Below are 20,770 nucleotides of genomic sequence, written 5' to 3'. Positions count from 1 at the left end.
AATTGAACAAAGCTGAATAAAATATAAATATTTTCTCCAAAACAATTTATTTGAGGGAGTGAGCACATGCGCACACAACCTATTCTGTGTTGAGCGGTTAACAAAGAAATAGGTACTCCTATATGCGTAATTTAGATGTATTAATGTAACTTTAGTTGTTCTACAAACAGTGGGCTATGTTTATGTTTTGACTTTTAATACATTGCAAGGCTGCATGATGAGACTAATGATGATTTGAAAAACTCTCGAAAGGCATGAGCTCGGCTTTGTTTTTGCACAGGCTGTACACACGCCAATAGTCTCTCATTCACAATTTGACAAGCACTTGATAATGCCTCGAATTTCAGTGGTATCCCCTTCGTGGCCGTAAGGCACCCTAAAAAAATCCATGCCTTTTGCAGTGCTGCGTTTTGCCCTTCTTCCTGAGTGTGCAACACAATCCGAAGCATCTCTCACTCACACGGCTCTCAGTCATATCCAGTTCCGAGGTGCATATTGAAGATATTGAAAGAACTGTCCACATTTACTTTTCATCAGCCAACAAGATGAGTAGGCCTAACGAACAGCAAAAGCACTAGCCTATATCAATCTACTATCTCCCATAGTGCAAAAGTCGACCTATTCTATTCTGTGTGAGAAATAAATATTCCATGAATCAGTCAGTGTGTGTAAGTGAGTCTGTGTGTGCTGCGGGGTTGAAGCTACAAACCCATAGGCTTGGCTCTCTCATCCCTTCCAGGGTTTTGGGAAGGAGGGTGGATAGCGAGCATTGTCATAGCGGATGTAAGCAATGTCCCCACCCACTCTGGCAGCTTTCATGGCCAAGATAAGTTAATTCCTCTTCTGGTGCACAGCTTCAGGATAGTCCTCATTGAGGAAGGTACACGTTCCTCTCAAGTTCTTGGCTCTTTCCAGAACAGCTACCTTGTCCTTTTTTAAAATTGTATTTTTAATTTCTGCTTCATTTAACAAGTTAGGCTAGTTGAGAACAAGTTCTCATTTACAACTGAGACCTGGCCAAGATAGAGCTAAGCAGTGCCACACAAACAGAGTTACACATGGGATAAACAAACGTACAGTCAATAACACAATAGAAAAGTCTATATACAGTGTGTGCAATAAACCTCAAGAACTTGACCACTACGGGCCTGTCACCTGGGCCGGTGGTGGGCTTTCCAGTTCTGTGGGCGCGCTCCAACTCAATCTTCTTGGAGTCCATCTTCAGTTTCTCCGAGATCATTTCCCTCACTTTGTCCTCAGACTCCATCCAGGTCGCATGTGGCGATTCTGCAATTACGTCCACAACCATGTTGTTCAACCTTGATTGTCCCTCGAGATAATTTGTTCTCCGTCAATGTTATCATGGATTCATACACAGAACTGATGTCCTCTCTCAATGACTTACAGACTGCTGTCATCTTGCCCTTCTCCTGTTTAAACTCATCGAGCTGACCCTGGGAGAACTGCAAACTGTTCTTCAGGTCCTGGACCTCTCTGGTCAGGTCATCCATTCTTTTATTAGTTTCAGTCCACCAGTATTTGGACAAAACACTACAAGCCATTTTCTTGTTGTTGAAACTGCATGTAGAATTTTTGGGTTGTTGTTGTTCATACACCTGTGACAGAGACACACCACTGTCCTCAACAGTACTCCTGCCAGCTTTGGTCTTTGTCATGGTACCTAGCAACGTAGGTTACGCTGTTACTCCTCGCAGTTCCAGATAGGGCAGGTTGCAGGGAAGATTGAAAACAACAAACAGCAGGGATCTAGACAGCCACAAGCCTGGGACAATCTGTGATCCCAGCCACGGGCTGCGTTCAAGCCCTCAAGAAAACCCTACTAGCTTGATAGGCAGCTAGCAAGCAGCTACACCAAATACAGTGCCTTGTGAAAGTATTCGGCCCCCTTGAACTTTGCGACCTTTTGCCACATTTCAGGCTTCAAACATAAAGATATAAAACTTTCCTCCTTGCAAAACAGCTCGAGCTCAGTGAGGTTGGAGAGCATTTGTGAACAGCAGTTTTCAGTTCTTTCCACAGATTCTCGATTGGATTCAGGTCTGGACTTTGACTTGGCCATTCTAACACCTGGATATGTTTATTTTTGAACCATTCCATTGTAGATTTTGCTTTATGTTTTGGATCATTGTCTTGTTGGAAGACAAATCTCCGTCCCAGTCTCAGGTCTTTTGCAGACTCCATCAGGTTTTCTTCCAGAATGGTCCTGTATTTGGCTCCATCCATCTTCCCATCAATTTTAACCATCTTCCCTGTCCCTGCTGAAGAAAAGCAGGTCCAAACCATGATGCTGCCACCAACATGTTTGACAGTGGGGATGGTGTGTTCAGCTGTGTTGCTTTTACGCCAAACATAACGTTTTGCATTGTTGCCAAAAAGTTCAATTTTGGTTTCATCTGACCAGAGCACCTTCTTCCACATGTTTGGTGTGTCTCCCAGGTGGCTTGTGGCAAAATTTAAACGACACGTTTTATGGATATCTTTAAGAAATGGCTTTCTTCTTGCCACTCTTCCATAAAGGCCAGATTTGTGCAATATACTGATTGTTGTCCTATGGACAGAGTCTCCCACCTCAGCTGTAGATCTCTGCAGTTCATCCAGAGTGATCATGGGCCTCTTGGCTGCATCTCTGATCAGTCTTCTCCATGTATGAGCTGAAAGTTTAGAGGGACGGCCAGGTCTTGGTAGATTTGCAGTGGTCTGATACTCCTTCCATTTCAATATTATCGCTTGCACAGTGCTCCTTGGGATGTTTAAAGCTTGGGAAATCTTTTTGTATCCAAATCCGGCTTTAAACTTCTTCACAACAGTATCTCGGACCTGCCTGGTGTGTTCCTTGTTCTTCATGATGCTCTCTGCGCTTTTGGCGGACCTCTGAGACTATCACAGTGCAGGTGCATTTATACGGAGACTTGATTACACACAGGTGGATTGTATTTATCATCATTAGTCATTTAGGTCAACATTGGATCATTCAGAGATCCTCACTGAACTTCTGGAGAGAGTTTGCTGCACTGAAAGTAAAGGGGCTGAATAATTTTGCACGCCCAATTTTTCAGTTTTTGATTTGTTAAAAAAGTTTGAAATATCCAATAAATGTCGTTCCACTTCATGATTGTGTCCCACTTGTTGTTGATTCTTCACCAAAAAATACAGTTTTATATCTTTATGTTTGAAGCCTGAAATATGGCAAAAGGTCGCAAAGTTCAAGGGGGCCGAATACTTTCGCAAGGCACTGTAGCTCCTCCGAAACGGTCTTGGTCGGCAGGATCACTGGACAGAGAGTAGCAGACCCAGCAACTGATGCCAACTGCGTCTCGGGATCCAAACTCAAAAAAGATAGCTAGATACTAAGAAACTTTTTAACACACTTTCAAAACACCAAACCGAGCTCACCCTCATATGTAAAATGCTCCTTTTACATTTCAGTGGCTAGTAGGATGACGATTGAAGAATGATACTGGATGGTCTCTACTTTCATATGAAGGAAAACCTACAAGGACTTCTCAGAATGTAAACAGGAAGGGAAAGGAAGTTTCTATAACAGTTGAATGTACCCAGAGTACACTGTAGCTCTCCAAACACACTCAGTAATGTCCTGTACTGTATATAACTGTTCTTGCATGGTTTACATCAACAGTTGGAAATAATAGCTCTGGAAATGTAATCACCTCTGCACGTTAACCTAAAGCCCAAAATAACACAGCATATCAAAAAGACTATTTCTAGACTTTCACTCAAAGCCTGTTGTTTTCCATGCGACTGACAATGTGGTGTGTATGTAGAGCAAGAGCTATGATGAGGCGACAAGTGGAAGTGCCTGCTTACTCAGCCCCAGAGCCATATACAGAGTTTGGCAAACCCATTAATGGGACGCCACCTTAGCACCAAACTCGCGGAGCCACCCATAGGTATACTGTACATATATGGCTCTGCCCAGCCTAGCTCAGACTCATCCAACTGACCTCTAGCCTGTTAATGAGCTTCTTCTTCATGGCGTTCTGAGCTGCAGCGTTGGTGGCCACGCGCAACCCCTCAGCCGCCTCCCTCAGTCTCTGCTGCTGGTCCTCGTTCTCTGGGTATGCCGCTGCGCCCTGTTACACACACACACACACACACACACCTCATCCATCATTAAATTGGAGCAGATGGAGATGCATCCAGGGAAAGTGCTAGAGTCCAACTGTAATCATGTCCGTTTGTAATGACATCAGCTCTTCTTTGTCTATCTATCAACAACTTGTTGAGGAAACATCAAGATTCCTTTTCATTACCTCCTCCTCTGGCTCCAGCTCTCTTTACCTCTCTCTGTCTCTCCAGCTGTCTCTGATTGTACGTGACTGGGTTCAGTTCACACAAACCAATATCCCTAAGAGCCTCTGTGCGTCCTATTGTTGAGGGAATGAAGAGAATCTAGAGCCTAAGCCTCCATGCCATTTAGTTAATTAAGCAGCCAGGCGCTTCCCTCACCTGCTGCTGAATGTAACCCTCCACAGTACATTACAGCAGCCATCTTATATCTCTCTAATACACACACACACACTAAAAACATACCACCCACAGCCCCAAGGTGATGTTTATAGTAAGCCCAGACTAATGTGAATAGACATTACAGTTCTAATTCCTCAAGAGTAGAGGGGAATAATGTGATTGACTGTTGAAATGCAAAACAGTTTTTTTCATAAAAGTGTGTCATGTTAGCCTGTACTGGGCTGGCTATCATTGATACTATTCGCTGCTTCCTGTACACCAGGTTAACTGTCACTTATGTGTGATCAGAAATTGTCACTGAAGGGAAAACCAATTGTATCCTAATAATAAAAGGGATTGGAAATGAAAACACAGTAGTGTCCGAAATTAAACCACATGGCTAATGTCCAGATTTCTCAGCACACAGCTTTGAGAGAAAGCCAAACGAAGAGCTGCCATCTTCTGTGGAGTCCCCACTACTGACACAATCCTTTCTCCATGCCTCAGCAAAACCATCTCTACCCTCAATCAATCAATTATAGGACGCTTATATTAGCCTCGTATAATATATATTTTTTGTGCATATCCCCCCCCCCCCTCCGAGACCCTGGGTTACAACCAGGGATCAGCCAATGTTGACGGCAACCCTGGAGCAATTAGGGTTAAGTACCTTGCTCAACGGCAGATTGACAGATTTTCACTTTTGGTTACCTGCCCAACACTAACTGCTAGGCTACCTGCAACTAGGGGTAGTGCTATAGTGCTGAATACAGCCCCCTTTCTGACAGTTACCAAGGAAACAGTGGCTGGGCAAATCCATCACTGATAGTGATAAAGATAGCTGCTATAATGTGATTAATGTGGAATCAAAAGCATCTAACCAGCTGTAAGATACGGCCCCATTTAGCATTCATGATGGCAGGGACATTAATGCTTGTCTGTAAGGCTGAGGAGCAGATGAAGAATCAAGTGGACTGCCTGAATAAAAGTAGACTGATATTTAACTAGACAACCAGGAAGCACCCAAATAGCAGTGGAAAAAGCTCTGGTTTGAATGAATGTAAACAAATGCAATACAACCCCATTTGGATAACCATATAAACCATATAAAGCATGTCAATGTAAATTGTAAATAATAATTTGTTAACTGACTTGCCTAGTTAAATAAAGGTTCAATAAAAAACAAAATAAATACACTGGCAGCTCTGTGAATTACAACCTGTAGTTTTTTTAGAGAAAGTATGACATAGAAAGGGTTAAGACTAGCCAAATTCTTTCAGACCCCATAGCGATGCCTGTCCTCCTCCAGTCAGTGAGAACCGCTCAGTCTCTTGGTCTCTGGGTGGTGTTTAAATAGGAAGGCCACCATAGCTGGACACAGCAGTACAATCAGTGATACCTCAGAGGTATCATTAGTGGGTTCATTAGTGATGAGGTCACTTCATGGGAACATGGTGATCTGAGGGACAACACGGGACATCCTGCTGTGGCCATACACTGCTCTGAAAGACATTCTGGGATTCAAAAACAGACGTCTCTCTCTAGGGTCAGCAGCCGGGTCCTCTTTTCCCCAGCACATCCAGGCAGACAACGAACAGGTCACCTTGTGTGTACAGGAAGGGGAAAACAACGGACAGGACAGATCATCGTTCTTGGAAGGGAGTTTGAGGAATTTCACTGCTCTAGTTGTGTAGAGGACGAATCGGTAATATTCTACTTTAGTACAACCTACCGTTTGGACAACTCCTCTAGTACATACATAATGGAGAATCTATGCTCTAACCCAGGGGAGTCAAACACATCACACGGAGGGCCTAATGTGTGCAGGTTTTTAGTGTTTCCATTCAATTGAGACTGCCCTTGCTGTCTCCGCCTGGCCGGTTCCCCTCTCTCCAATGGGATTCTCTGCCTCAAACCCTATTACAGGGGCTAAGTCACTGGCTTACTGGTGCTCTTCCATGCCATCCCTAGGAGTGGTGCGTCACTTGAGTCACTGACGTGATCTTCCTGTCTGGGTTGTGCCGTGGGGAAGAACTTCGTGGGCTATACTCTGCCTTGTCTCAGGATGGTAAGTTGGTGGTTGAAGATATCCCTCTAGTGGTGTGGGGGCTGTGCTTTGGCAAAGTGCGTGGGGTTATATCCTGCCTGTTTGGCCCTGTCCGGGGGTATCGTTGGTCTCCCGACCCCTAATGTCTCAGCCTCCAGTATTTATGCTGCAGTAGTTTGTGTCGGGGGGCTAGGGTCAGTCTGTTATATCTGGAGTATTTCTCCTGTCTTATCCAGTGTCCTGTGTGAATTGAAGTAGGCTCTCTCCAATTCGCTCTCTCTTTCGGAGGACCTGAGCCCTAGGACCATGCCTGAGGACTACCTGACATGATGACTCCTTGCTGTCCACCTGGCCGTGCTGCTGCTCCAGTTTCAACTGTTCTGCCTGCGGCTATGGAACCCTGACCTGTTCACCGGACATGCCACCTGCCCCAGACCTGCCGTTTTCAACTCTCTAGAGACAGCAGGAGCGGTAGATACTCTGAATTATTGGCTATGAAAAGCAAACTGACATTTACTCCTGAAGTGCTGAACTGTTGCACCCTCTACAACCACTGTGATCATTATTATCTGACCCTGCTGGTCATCTATGAACATCTTGGCCATGTTCTGTTATAATCTCCACCTGGCACAGCCAGAAGAGGACTGGTCACCCCTCATAGCTTGGTTCCTCTATGTTTCTTCCAAGGTTCTGGCCTTTCTAGGGAGTTTTTCCGAGCCACTGTGCTTCGCTTGCTGTTTTAGGCTTGTTTTCTGTACAGCACTGTGTGACATCAGCTGATGTAAGAAGGGCTTTATAAAGAAATTTGATTGATTGATAGACAACCAGGTGAGGGGAGTTATTTACTAATCAGTGACCTTAATTCCTCAATCAAGTACAAGGGTGGAGTAAAAACCAGCAGACACTGGGCCTCTGTGGAATGGTTTTGACATCTCTAAACCCTTTTTACTAAATAAATGAAAACAGGACACACTCTGCACACTTGATCAGATGCAAGTTTCAGTGCTTAATGTGCTACGCTTTTAATGAACGACCTTCATCAGACCGGTTCTGACAAAGGTTGTTGTTGACCGAAAGCTTAGCACAGTAAGTAAGCCATTACTATGTACTGTACCTTAGCAGCCTCCACCATCCTGGCTGTGGCGTCTGCCAGTAGTTTAGCTGCAGCAAGTAGCTTCTTAGAGTTGTCAACATCCACTTCCACCTCAGCATCTGACCGCATGGCATTCACCAGGTCAGAGGTGGCCTGAGCTAGGACCCTGGCTTGCCGAACCATCTCTCCTGAGGGGGGAGACAGGGGAGAGAAAGAGGGGGATGGGTAGAAGTAGAGGGGGTGGAGACGTGTGTGTGCATGAGAATGAGCCAGCGAGCGAGTCAGCGAGCGAGAGAGCGAGTCAGCGAGAGAGCCAGCGAGCGAGTTAGCGAGTCAGCGAGAGAGCCAGCGAGCGAGTTAGCGAGTCAGCGAGCGAGTCAGCGAGAGAGCGCGATAGCGAGAGAGCGAGTGAGAGAGCGAGCGAGAGCCAGCGAGAAAGCCAGCGAGCGAGAGCCAGCGAGAAAGCCAGCGAGCGACAGAGCCAGCGAGAGAGAGAGAGCGAGCGACAGAGCCAGCGAGCGAGCGAGCGACAGAGCCAGCGAGCGAGCGAGCGACAGAGCCAGCGAGCGAGCGATCGACAGAGCCAGCGAGCGAGCGAGCGACAGAGCCAGCGAGCGACAGAGCCAGCGAGCGAGCGAGCGACAGAGCCAGCGAGCGACAGAGCCAGCGAGCGAGCGAGCGCCAGAGCCAGCGAGCGAGCGAGCGACAGAGCCAGCGAGCGAGCGAGCGACAGAGCCAGCGAGCGAGCGAGCGACAGAGCCAGCGAGCGAGCGAGCGACAGAGCCAGCGAGCGAGCGAGCGACAGAGCCAGCGAGCGACACAGCGAGCGGAGAAAGAGAACAAGACGAAGTTAGGCTACTGTATGACTAAATCCTGCTAGTCCAAGGAGACGAGAGATGGGTATTTATTCTCTCTATTAAAGAACACATGGCTTTAAACTGCAGTCATCTGGCAGCCAGCATTGAGAACTCGAGCCAATCTGCCAACACTCCCCTGGGAGAGAGAATGAGTCTATTTCCAATCCATTTTTATACTCAACTAACTGAGGCTTATGTCAGGTGTGACTTGAACCCACATATTTGCTGTTGGCTGAAAGCCAGCATTCTTCAACAGGTTGGGTACAGGACAGAATGAGGTTCTTTAGAGTAGCTGGCAGACACTTTCTATACACCAAGAGGCTTTAAATCTAAATATCAACAAACATTCATCAATTTAAACAATTAAATCAAGCTTTATTGGCATTTAACAGTTCTATTTAGCGACTTCATCTCTACCACTACTAGGGAATCCCCTTCCTTCCCTCCTTTCCTCACCTGCGTCTCCCATGGAGCTGAAGATGCTCTCTGTTACGGTCATGATGGTGTCGGTGGCCTGGTCGTAGCGACCAATGGGCTCGCCGTGGGAGGCGTAGCGGCATACGTGCTCCAGCAGGTCCCCCAGGGCCTGACCGACAACACTGGCTGCAGAACTCACCTGCAGGATGTCTCTCAATTCAGTTTCAATTCAGGAAGTACACTGACAAACCCATTTCAAATGTTCCTCAATGCTTCTATATGTGAAAACTGTACTGAAATTGAGATGGAGTTGAGCCCAACTCCGCTCACCTGCTTCAGCATCTCCCCGTCGACTGTGGCAGACAGACAGGCCTGGACACAGCCCTCCACTGAGCGGTCCACCAGCTTCCCTGCCTCAATCAGCTGCTCCTGGCACACTGGGGAGCTGATGGTGGGACTCACCACCTGCAGGGAGAGATGGAGAAAGTGAGAGAGGGATATAGAGAGTTAGAGGAAGAGCGAGATCAGCTGCTCCTGGAACACCAGAGCACTGATGGTGACAGTCACCACCTGGAGAGGAAGGGGTGATGGAGAAAAATGAGTGAATGTGTTGAAAGAGAAACAAAGGAAAAAATATGAAGTAAACAAACCATGTAAGATGAAAAACACTTGAACATCTAAGTGTATATTATTGAAGTTAGTAATTTCACCTGGGGTTATTGAAGTTACTAACTTTACCTGGGGTTATTGAAGTTACTAACTTTACCTGGGGTTACTGAAGTTAGGAACTTTACCTGGGGTTATTGAAGTTAGGAACTTTACCTGGGGTTATTGAAGTTAGGAACTTTACCTGGGGTTATTGAAGTTAGGAACTTTACCTGGGGTTATTGAAGTTACTAACTTTACCTGGGGTTATTGAAGTTAGGAACTTTACCTGGGGTTATTGAAGTTAGGAACTTTACCTGGGGTTATTGAAGTTAGGAACTTTACCTGGGGTTATTGAAGTTAGGAACTTTACCTGGGGTTATTGAAGTTAGGAACTTTACCTGGGGTTATTGAAGTTAGGAACTTTACCTGGGGTTATTGAAGTTAGGAACTTTACCTGGGGTTATTGAAGTTAGGAACTTTACCTGGGGTTATTGAAGTTACTAACTTTACCTGGGGTTATTGAAGTTAGGAACTTTACCTGGGGTTATTGAAGTTACTAACTTTACCTGGGGTTATTGAAGTTACTAACTTTACCTGGGGTTATTGAAGTTAGGAACTTTACCTTGGGTTATTGAAGTTAGGAACTTTACCTGGGGTTATTGAAGTTAGGAACTTTACCTGGGGTTATTGAAGTTACTAACTTTACCTGGGGTTATTGAAGTTACTAACTTTACCTGGGGTTATTGAAGTTACTAACTTTACCTGGGGTTATTGAAGTTACTAACTTTACCTGGGGTTATTGAAGTTACTAACTTTACCTGGGGTTATTGAAGTTACTAACTTTACCTGGGGTTATTGAAGTTACTAACTTTACCTGGGGTTATTGAAGTTACTAACTTTACCTGGGGTTATTGAAGTTACTAACTTTACCTGGGGTTATTGAAGTTACTAACTTTACCTGGGGTTATTGAAGTTACTAACTTTACCTGGGGTTATTGAAGTTATTAACTTTACCTGGGGTTATTGAAGTTAGTAACTTTACCTGGGGTTATTGAAGTTACTAACTTTACCTGGGGTTATTGAAGTTACTAACTTTACCTGGGGTTATTGAAGTTAGGAACTTTACCTGGGGTTATTGAAGTTACTAACTTTACCTGGGGTTATTGAAGTTACTAACTTTACCTGGGGTTATTGAAGTTACTAACTTTACCTGGGGTTATTGAAGTTACTAACTTTACCTGGGGTTATTGAAGTTATTAACTTTACCTGGGGTTATTGAAGTTATTAACTTTACCTGGGGTTATTGAAGTTAGTAACTTTACCTGGGGTTATTGAAGTTACTAACTTTACCTGGGGTTATTGAAGTTACTAACTTTACCTGGGGTTATTGAAGTTAGGAACTTTACCTGGGGTTATTGAAGTTACTAACTTTACCTGGGGTTATTGAAGTTAGGAACTTTACCTGGGGTTATTGAAGTTACTAACTTTACCTGGGGTTATTGAAGTTACTAACTTTACCTGGGGTTATTGAAGTTAGGAACTTTACCTGGGGTTATTGAAGTTAGGAACTTTACCTGGGGTTATTGAAGTTATTAACTTTACCTGGGGTTATTGAAGTTAGGAACTTTACCTGGGGTTATTGAAGTTAGGAACTTTACCTGGGGTTATTGAAGTTAGGAACTTTACCTGGGGTTATTGAAGTTAGGAACTTTACCTTGGGTTATTGAAGTTAGGAACTTTACCTGGGGTTATTGAAGTTAGGAACTTTACCTGGGGTTATTGAAGTTAGGAACTTTACCTTGGGTTATTGAAGTTAGGAACTTTACCTGGGGTTATTGAAGTTAGGAACTTTACCTGGGGTTATTGAAGTTACTAACTTTACCTGGGGTTATTGAAGTTACTAACTTTACCTGGGGTTATTGAAGTTAGGAACTTTACCTGGGGTTATTGAAGTTACTAACTTTACCTGGGGTTATTGAAGTGGAAGAATCATAGCTACTGTTGTTGAATTATCCACCGCAGCACTGCCACAAACCTTTCCCCCTCTCACATCATTCTCATCATGATGAAATGTCAGTGGGAGTGTGTGAAAGGTCTACAGTGTTGTACCTTGGCACAGGCCACCAGCTGGGAGGTGGAGAGGGCACACTGCGTAGCAGCAGTGATGACTCTGTTCTGTAGGACTGTGTCGTCTGCCACCTGGGCCACGTTCTTAGCCTTCAGCACCATCATGGCTGCCGCGTTGGCCACCGCCTTGGCCAGGATCATCAGCACCTCCTGAAATGGTCATCACCATTTTGTCCATCCCTCTTAATAAATTCTAATAAGCAAAGGTTACGCTTGAAATTCATATTGGGTGCAACTGCAGAATAATCCCTCTAAATGTGGTGAGTCTGAATCGCATGTGAAAGTTTGTAATGAGAAAAAGTGAAAATAAACAGACTCTTACCTGGAACCTCTCGTCTGACTCGTTCTCTCCTATCTGAAGCAGCAGGTCCCCACTGGCCTGGCCTATACTGCCTGCTGCACTCAGCACTGTCTGACGGGGCTGAGGGAACAGGAAGTCAGAGTACAGCTATGGCACAAGGGTTAGCCCATGTGGGGTCTACGGTAGGTAGACCTAAATTACAGCTGGCTCAGCATTTACGCTTAGCCCCAGAAGGTTGACACACCAGACTAGCTTAGATGAGCTACTACTGTATTTCTGAATCCACATCAGGATATTTTCATATTGTCAAGACAGAATCTCCCAAAAACATTATTATCCCAACTGGCCTTGAAGAGAACACTGTGAGCATAGTGAACTGGGCCTGCAGGTGCAGGTCTATGTGAAATCCATTATTCAACATGGCAGTGATGAATCATTCACAGCAGAATTATCCTCACCAGCCTTTGTTTTGTTCAACGTGAACAAAACACACAGCAGCAAAGGAAGGGGGAATAGTTCAAATGGCCATATTTTGTTATGGTTCTGCCTGGCCGTCGCTCTCTGGCCATCTGTCTCTGTTCAGACATGAGGGCAGGAATACAATAGACAGCCAACACATGACACACTCCCTAAAAAAGGGAAATATTAATCAAATTAAGCCTTGTAACTGGGAGGAGTGCCACCATATGAATACAGTAGGAGCTCAGTTGGTATTATTGAGGCCAGTGGTGCATTAGTGATAAGTACAGTATAAACACCTCCAATCAATCAGAGGTCAAACCTAACACACTCTACAGCCTTCTGTTACCCTCTCTTTACAGGCAATACAACTGGGAAAGATCAACTGTGATGTTGGTTCTGTTACTAAAGAGAATATAAAATGCCTTATATCAGGGACAATGGAACTTAATGAGAGGTCCAAGTAAGTCTAGAACATTGAATCATGTGTAGAAGCTAGCTCATGTGCTCTTCAGATACCACAGGTGTTGGGCTAAAGCATTGTTGGTATAAAACTCTGGCCACGGAAAGCCGCAGTAGGCCAATCTGCAGGCTTTTGTTTCAAGTGTGCTTGCTTTGCACTAAGCTGGAACAAAAGCCGTAAACACTCTAGGCTCTCCTGGACCAGTGCTGAGGCATCTGCCTCCGCCAGCCCCGTCTCACCTCTCCGGAGGCAGGCTCCACAGCCTTGAGCAGGTCAGAGACGGCCCCAGCCAGGTTCCTAGCGGCACCCATAAGGTCATTGCTCCCGCTTGTGTCGTCCTCTATAAGAGCAGCCAGTAGCTTCACACCCTTAGACATCTCTGTCAGGTTGGAGGAGATGGTGGTGATGGCACAACCCACTGCAGTGTAGTCTGTGTCTGTCGGGTCACCTATAAGAGGGAGGGAGGAAGGAGGGGAGGGGAAGAGAGAGCAGAGAGAGAGGGAATAGAGTATAGTAAGCGAAAGAGAGTGGGGATGGAAAGAGGCAGAGAGGATAGAAAAGGAGAATGAAAAAGCGAGACAGAGATAGAGAAATAAAGAGAGCCAAGTTAACCATCTCAAGCCCTTCTGGCCTGTCCTCTGGGTACCTAACAGGGTGCAGTACAGTGAGCCAGTATGTGTCACAAACTTGTACACATGTTACACTCAGCCAGTCAATTCAGCATGTCACATTAGATCATTCTGTTTAGACATGAGACTGCTGGTGGAAATGACCAGATGTTTAGATAAAAGGGGAAAGGGTCAGGGACCGTATAAAGCATCTCAGAGCGCTGGTCCAGGATCAGGACCCCTGGTCCATGTCATCTTATTCACTATACGATGGTCTAAAAGGCCCCTTATATTGAAACAGATGGTTGAAGCACCGACTGTCCCTTGGCTGGGTTCAGCATGGCACCAAACAAATGATATGAAGAATACTGCCAGCTCGCATGGCCCACTAGTACACAGTATAAAGGATATCAGTTCACCATTACTGTAGATTTATACGTAATGAAAACCAGGTCGTTAACTTGAAAAATGTTAAGTGTGAATAATTTAAAACCGAGAGATAAAAATGAAGAAAAAAACTGCTTGTAAAAATGTAAACTCAAAACCTTCTGTCACTTCAACAGCACTGGAATATCCAACTCTTCCATTGAACATCATGGCATTTCCTGAGTCATCCCAAAGCCACGTACCAGCGGTGAGGTTGACCACAGAAGCTGTTCCTGCGGTGATGGCATCCACCTGGGAGTGGATCTCATGTTTGGACTCATCCACCTTGTTCTGGATCCACACCTTGGACGCCTGGAGGAGAGAGATGGTACTGGTTCATCAGAATTATCACATGAAGGTGGTACTTGGCAGCTAAAAGCTGAATTGCAGAACATACAAGTAAACAAGAACACTGAAACATCAGAAAGTCAGGATGGGAGTTGGAGGATGAATGGTGATCTATCTAGGAGCTGAAGCAGGGAGAATGGCATTGAGGGAAGAGCACTATGGTGAGCATAGACGTAGTTACATTTATTTTAAGGAGTGTTATGTACATACATTAAACATGCCGTTAAGCATAAAAATCAAACGTCAGAAAATTACAATATAAAATGTAAAGATTTGGATCAGAAGCTTTAAGAGTATTAACAACTTAATTATAAGTTAATAGGGCGTGAAATTAACTGAGTGCTGTGTGTGCTTGTCTGTGTGTGACGGTCAGTATGCTGTTATATGTCCTCCTCACCATGTCCTGTCCCAGTGGAGACAAGTGTGTGTGTGTGTGTGTGTGTGTGTGTGTGTGTGTCTCCACACCATGTCCTGTCCCAGAGGAGGCAGGTTGTCCACCTCCCCCAGATCAGCCTGTGCCTGCTGTACTGCCTGCATACTGGTGTTGATGGTCCCCATCAGGGCCTGCTGGGCCGAGCTCTGGAGAGAATAAACACAGACATGATTAATATCTACTAAACACGTATAGAGATATGAGATGGAGAGAGAGAGATACAGTGGGGCAAAAAAGTATTTAGTCAGCCACCAATTGTGCAAGTTCTCCCACTTAAAAAGATGAGAGAGGCCTGTAATTTTCATCATAGGTACACTTCAACTATGACAGACAAAATGAGAAAAAAAAATCCAGAAAATCACATTGTAAGAATGAATGTATTTTTAATGAATTTATTTGCAAATTATGGTGGAAAATAAGTATTTGGTCACCGACAAACAAGCAAGATTTCTGTCTCTCACAGACCTGTAACTTCTTCTTTAAGAGGCTCCTCTGTCCTCCACCTGTATTAATGGCACCTGTTTGAACTTGTTATCAGTATAAAAGACACCTGTCCACAAACTCAAACAGTCACACTCCCAACTCCACTATGGCCAAGAACAAAGAGCTGTCAAAGGTCACCAGAAACAAAATTGTAGACCTGCACCAGGCTGGGAAGACTGAATCTGCAATAGGTAAGCAGCTTGGTTTGAAGAAATCAACTGTGGGAGCAATTATTAGGAAATGGAAGACATACAAGACCACTGATAATCTCCCTCGATCTGGGGCTCCACGCAAGATCTCACCCCGTGGGGTCAAAATGATCACAAGAACGGTGAGCAAAAATCCCAGAACCACACGGGGGGACCTGAATGACCTGCAGAGAGCTGGGACCAAAGTAACAAAGTCTAATTTGGAGAAAAAAAATTGGATGATCCAGAAGAAGATTGGGAGAATGTCATATGGTCAGATTAAACCAAAATAGAACGTTTTGGTAAAAACTCAACTCGTCGTGTTTGGAGGACAAACAATGCTGAGTTGCATCCAAAGAACACCATACCTACTGTGAAGCATGGGGGTGGAAACATCATGCTTTGGGGATGTTTTTCTGCAAAGGGACCAGGTCGACTGATCCGTGTAAAGGAAAGAATGAATGGGGCCATGTATCGTGAGATTTTGAGTGAAAACCTCCTTCCATCAGCAAGGGCATTGAAGATGAAACGTGGCTGGGTCTTTCAGCATGACAATGATCCCAAACACACTGCCCGGGCAACGAAGGAGTGGCTTCGTAAGAAGCATTTCAAGGTCCTTGAGTGGCCTAGCCAGTCTCCAGAGCTCAACCCCATAGAAAATATTTGGAGGGAGTTGAAAGTCCGTGTTGCCCAGCAACAGCCCCAAAACATCACTGCTCTAGAGGAGATCTGCATGGAGGAATGGGCCAAAGTACCAGCAACAGTGTGTGAAAAACCTGGGAAGACTTACAGAAAACGTTTGACCTCTGTCATTGCCAACAAAGGGTATATAACAAAGATATAAAGATATATAGAGATAAACTTTTGTTATTGACCAAATACTTATTTTCCACCATAATTTGCAAATAAATTCATTAAAAATCCTACAATGTGATTTTCTGGATTTTCTTTCTCATTTTGTCTGTCATAGTTGATGTGTACCTATGATGAAAATTACAGGCCTCTCTCAACTTTAAGTGGGAGAACTTGCACAATTGGTGGCTGACAATACTTTTTTGCCCCACTGTACATTTTAAAAGAGGATGTGTGAGAGAGAGAGAGAGAGAAAGTTGGAGAGAGAAACAGAAAGAAGAGGGGCAGAAAGAGAAAGTGTGTGTGTGTGTGTGTGTGTGTGTGTGTGTGTGTGAGAGAGAGAGAGAACATTTAACATTGCATTCCTGCTCTCACCAGTGGTGGCATGTGTCCTCGGTGCATCTGTCCCATGATGACCTGTTGCTGTGCAGAAGGCATGGTGCCCATGCTGAGAGACTCTGCTCCTATAGAGCCAGACCTGATCACCCCTGGTAGAGCCACAGAGCCATGCTCCACACGACCCACACGGTTAAACTGCTGCTGCAGGATTGTCGACCTGGAAACACGCAGATAAACAGACAAATTCTACATGAATTAACTATGGTCTGTGCATGATTTTCAAAAAAACGCATCTGTGATACTTAATATTCATCACATAATTATCGATAGCATTTCAGGTGACAGCGTCACCATTCCCATCCACAGGTGATCCAACTATCGAAGGATGGTGGTGTCTGTTTGCCAGACTCGGTGTGTGTGTGTGTGTGTGTGTGTGTGGGGGGGGTGCTAACAGGAAACACGGCCGACATCAAACCTTCATTGTGTTCTTCCAGGAACAAGACTCTGTTATTCTTCAGACGAAGCCTTCCAGGTTTGGTTTCCTGTGAGTTTACAGTATTAATGCCTGTGTCTTCCCTCTATGCTATCCTCCACACTGACTGCCCCAGATAAGGGAACAACACAAGGTCTGTGTCTCAAATGGCACCCTATTCCCTCATTAGTGTGCTACTTTTGATCAGGGCACATAGGGCTCAAGACCAATATTCCCTCAGTGCAGGAACGGAAACATCAATTGAGACTAGACAGGAAAACAGCTTACGTAATTTAACGACAGCTCTATGTAGATAAAGGGACTAATACTAATATGTAGATAAAGGGACTAATGTTGTTTATCCGGACGGAGAGAACGGAGAAAAAGAGAAACTCCAACAGAGGAAGTTGATCCTAAGGGACAATACTATCCTCACTGAGGGGAATTGTTCATGAGTACAGTCAGGTGTATTTATGAGATCTATACATTATAGCTGGAACATAAAATGGGACTGAGGCCATGTTGGCTTCATTAGCCACTGAACAGAACAAAACTGACAAAAACAGGCAAGACTAACTGGACCTCCCCAATAATAAACCCTCTTTTTCATTTTAAATGTCTTCTGTTGCATGCCCTAATGAACACAACCCTGGTCTGTAGGACACTACTAGTGTGTGTTGCTGAGCATTATATAACAGTTCACATACTTCTTAGGGGAGACGGATTCTTCAAGCATGGTGGATTCTTCATCTCCTTCTAAACCAAAACGGTCTCTACTTTGCTTCTACAGAGACAGAGACAAAGAGAGAGAAATTCACAAAGTGACATTTGGATCAAAGGTGACAATGGCTATTCCATCTCTAAAAGGCAACACATAGTGATTGGCAGGTAGGTTTAGGCATAACTATTTGGACATGCATGGGAGTATTGATGTTTTCTAGAAGCAGTATCCCTCACTTTAACAAGTGGATAATCTAGCTGCGATGGGAAAGGGTTTCCTACACACCTTTTTGAGGATGATGTCGATGTATCCAGCGATGAGCTGAGAGATTTGTTCTCCCTCAGTGGTCTGGACTGAGTAGTAGCTCTCCTGGTACTCCCCAAAATCCTACAGCAGAGGTCCATACCAAATATAGCATTTTATACCGGACTATTACAAAAGCCTACAACAGACAGACAAACAGAGGATGATACCAAATCCTATACCTCCCTACCAGAGGCAAACACACACGGCTTCATACCAAATCCTATACATCCCTACCAGAGGCAAACACACTCGCCTTCATACCAAATCCTTTACATCCCTACCAGAGGCAAACACACACAGCTTCATACCAAATCCTATACATCCCTACCAGAGGCAAACACACACGGCTTTATACCAAATCCTATACATCCCTACCAGAGGCAAACACACACGGCTTTATACCAAATCCTATACATCCCTACCAGAGGCAAACACACACTGCTTCATACCAAATCCTATACATCCCTACCAGAGGCAAACACACACTGCTTCATACCAAATCCTATACATCCCTACCAGAGGCAAACACACACGGCTTCATACCAAATCCTATACATCCCTACCAGAGGCAAACACACACGGCTTCATACCAAATCCTACAACAGTCAAACACAGGCCAGCAACGCCAAATGCTGCATCTCACACTGGAATAACACAGAGGTTCATGACAAATGCTCCAGCAAATGGCAAACTGTATACAGAATCTCTTACTGGAATAACATTGAAAGCAAGATCCCAACCACTGCAGTGGCTTCGCTTGTAATTTGTTTACATAGAGGACTTGGCTCAGTGTGTGGGGATTCATGTGAACGTATGGAATGAGTTTACATAGAGGACTTGGCTCAGTGTGTGGGGATTCATGTGAACGTATGAAATGAGTTTACATAGAGGACTTGGCTCAGTGTGTGGGGATTCATGTGAACGTATGGAATGAGTTTACATAGAGGACTTGGCTCAGTGTGTGGGGATTAATGTGAACGTATGGAATGAGTTTACATAGAGGACTTGGCTCAGTGTGTGGGGATTCATGTGAACGTATGGAATGAGTTTACATAGAGGACTTGGCTCAGTGTGTGGGGATTCATGTGAACGTATGGAATGAGTTTACATAGAGGATTTGGCTCAGTGTGTGGGGATAAATGTGAACGTATGGAATGAGTTTACATAGAGGACTTGGCTCAGTGTGTGGGGATTCATGTGAACGTATGGAATGAGTTTACATAGAGGACTTGGCTCAGTGTGTGGGGATTCATGTGAACGTATGGAATGAGTTTACATAGAGGACTTGGCTCAGTGTGTGGGGATTCATGTGAACGTATGGAATGAGTTTACATAGAGGACTTGGCTCAGTGTGTGGGGATTAATGTGAACGTATGGAATGAGTTTACATAGAGGACTTGGCTCAGTGTGTGGGGATTCATGTGAACGTATGGAATGAGTTTACATAGAGGACTTGGCTCAGTGTGTGGGGATTCATGTGAACGTATGGAATGAGTTTACATAGAGGACTTGGCTCAGTGTGTGGGGATTCATGTGAACGTATGGAATGAGTTTACATAGAGGACTTGGCTCAGTGGGCGGGGATTCATGTGAACGTATGGAATGAGTTTACATAGAGGACTTGGCTCAGTGGGTGGGGATTCATGTGAACGTATGGAATGAGTTTACATAGAGGACTTGGCTCAGTGGGCGGGGATTCATGTGAACGTATGGAATGAGTTTACATAGAGGACTTGGCTCAGTGTGTAGGGATTCATGTGAACGTATGGAATAAGTTATTTATAACAGACGCCAGACATTGAGCTGCTGGAGCCTAGACATCAAACTGCTAGCAGGCTGTAGCCACTGTCAGATTAAACCAATTACAGTTATTGTCATATAAAGGCACACTTCACATGGAAGAATCTGTGTGGGGAAAGAAGAAAATCACTTCGGACATTAAATATCAGGAGACATTCCATAGAATATCCTTCTATATTCCTTAGTCATATTTCTGGACATCATCTTTTAGAATATGAAACTGATCTGACCCTGCCAACAGGGGTTTGAAAATGGATGAAAGGATCCCCACAAAGGAATACGCATGATTGGTTGAATAAAATTCTAGGAATATATTTCAAAGCATTCACCAAAAGGTACAGCTTAATTTCCAACAGCTTCAAGGTACAGGGGCTGCATGCCAGATGGCACCCTATTCCCTCCGGTCAAAAGCAGTGCATTTTAAAGGGAATATGGTGCTACTTGGGACACAGAGGGAACATTCCTGAACTGTACCAACACAGAGAATATTAATTCAATTGAGTGTTGGTAAAGACGGCATGTCTACAAAAAGAGATCTTCTAGATTAGGCATTTCTTTAGTCACTGACTCTTAGTAAAGTCACAAAGGGCAGTCATTGGCAGGCAAGACAAAGGGGGTTTGTTCAATAAATTAAGTTGAGTGACGAGAAGAGTCTTCATACTAATTGTTTATGAGAAGAGAAACATTCAGATGAACATTTCATTTACTGAGAGTCTATGTGTAATCTACCTAAGAAATACAGCACAACAGACATACATGTTAGAGGGCAGATAATGGATTGGTGTTTGCGTATAAAATATACAAGAGGTCTCTGTGGACCCTGTCAGTCTTCTAGTGGACTATAGGAAGTGGAGGCGGCAGCACTGAGGAAGGGAGTCTACCCAGACAGACACA

At 44.5% G+C, this 20,770-nt stretch overlaps 1 protein-coding gene across 2 annotated transcripts in view; it reads right to left on the bottom strand.

The window, feature by feature from the left end:
* Positions 1-20,770, bottom strand: part of LOC110526625 (talin-2) — a 125,424-nt gene that overhangs the window by 48,566 nt on the left and 56,088 nt on the right. For both annotated transcript variants that reach the window (XM_090222649.1, XM_036964205.2), the window contains exons 11-22: positions 18,056-18,157; positions 17,757-17,833; positions 16,614-16,794; positions 14,748-14,861; positions 14,138-14,246; positions 13,140-13,348; positions 12,000-12,098; positions 11,660-11,827; positions 9,233-9,367; positions 8,942-9,101; positions 7,650-7,816; positions 3,984-4,112 (exon numbers count right to left, since the gene is read on the bottom strand). In XM_090222649.1, coding sequence (XP_090078775.1) covers positions 3,984-4,112; positions 7,650-7,816; positions 8,942-9,101; positions 9,233-9,367; positions 11,660-11,827; positions 12,000-12,098; positions 13,140-13,348; positions 14,138-14,246; positions 14,748-14,861; positions 16,614-16,794; positions 17,757-17,833; positions 18,056-18,157 — 1,650 coding nt within the window. The remainder of the gene's footprint in view (positions 1-3,983; positions 4,113-7,649; positions 7,817-8,941; positions 9,102-9,232; positions 9,368-11,659; positions 11,828-11,999; positions 12,099-13,139; positions 13,349-14,137; positions 14,247-14,747; positions 14,862-16,613; positions 16,795-17,756; positions 17,834-18,055; positions 18,158-20,770) is intronic.

This window comes from Oncorhynchus mykiss, chromosome 26 (assembly GCF_057628025.1).
Source record: "Oncorhynchus mykiss isolate SJ-2025 chromosome 26, ASM5762802v1, whole genome shotgun sequence".
Taxonomy (NCBI): domain Eukaryota; kingdom Metazoa; phylum Chordata; class Actinopteri; order Salmoniformes; family Salmonidae; genus Oncorhynchus; species Oncorhynchus mykiss.
The sequence above is the reverse complement of the archived record's forward strand: the minus strand, read 5'-3'. Positions and strand labels throughout refer to the sequence as shown.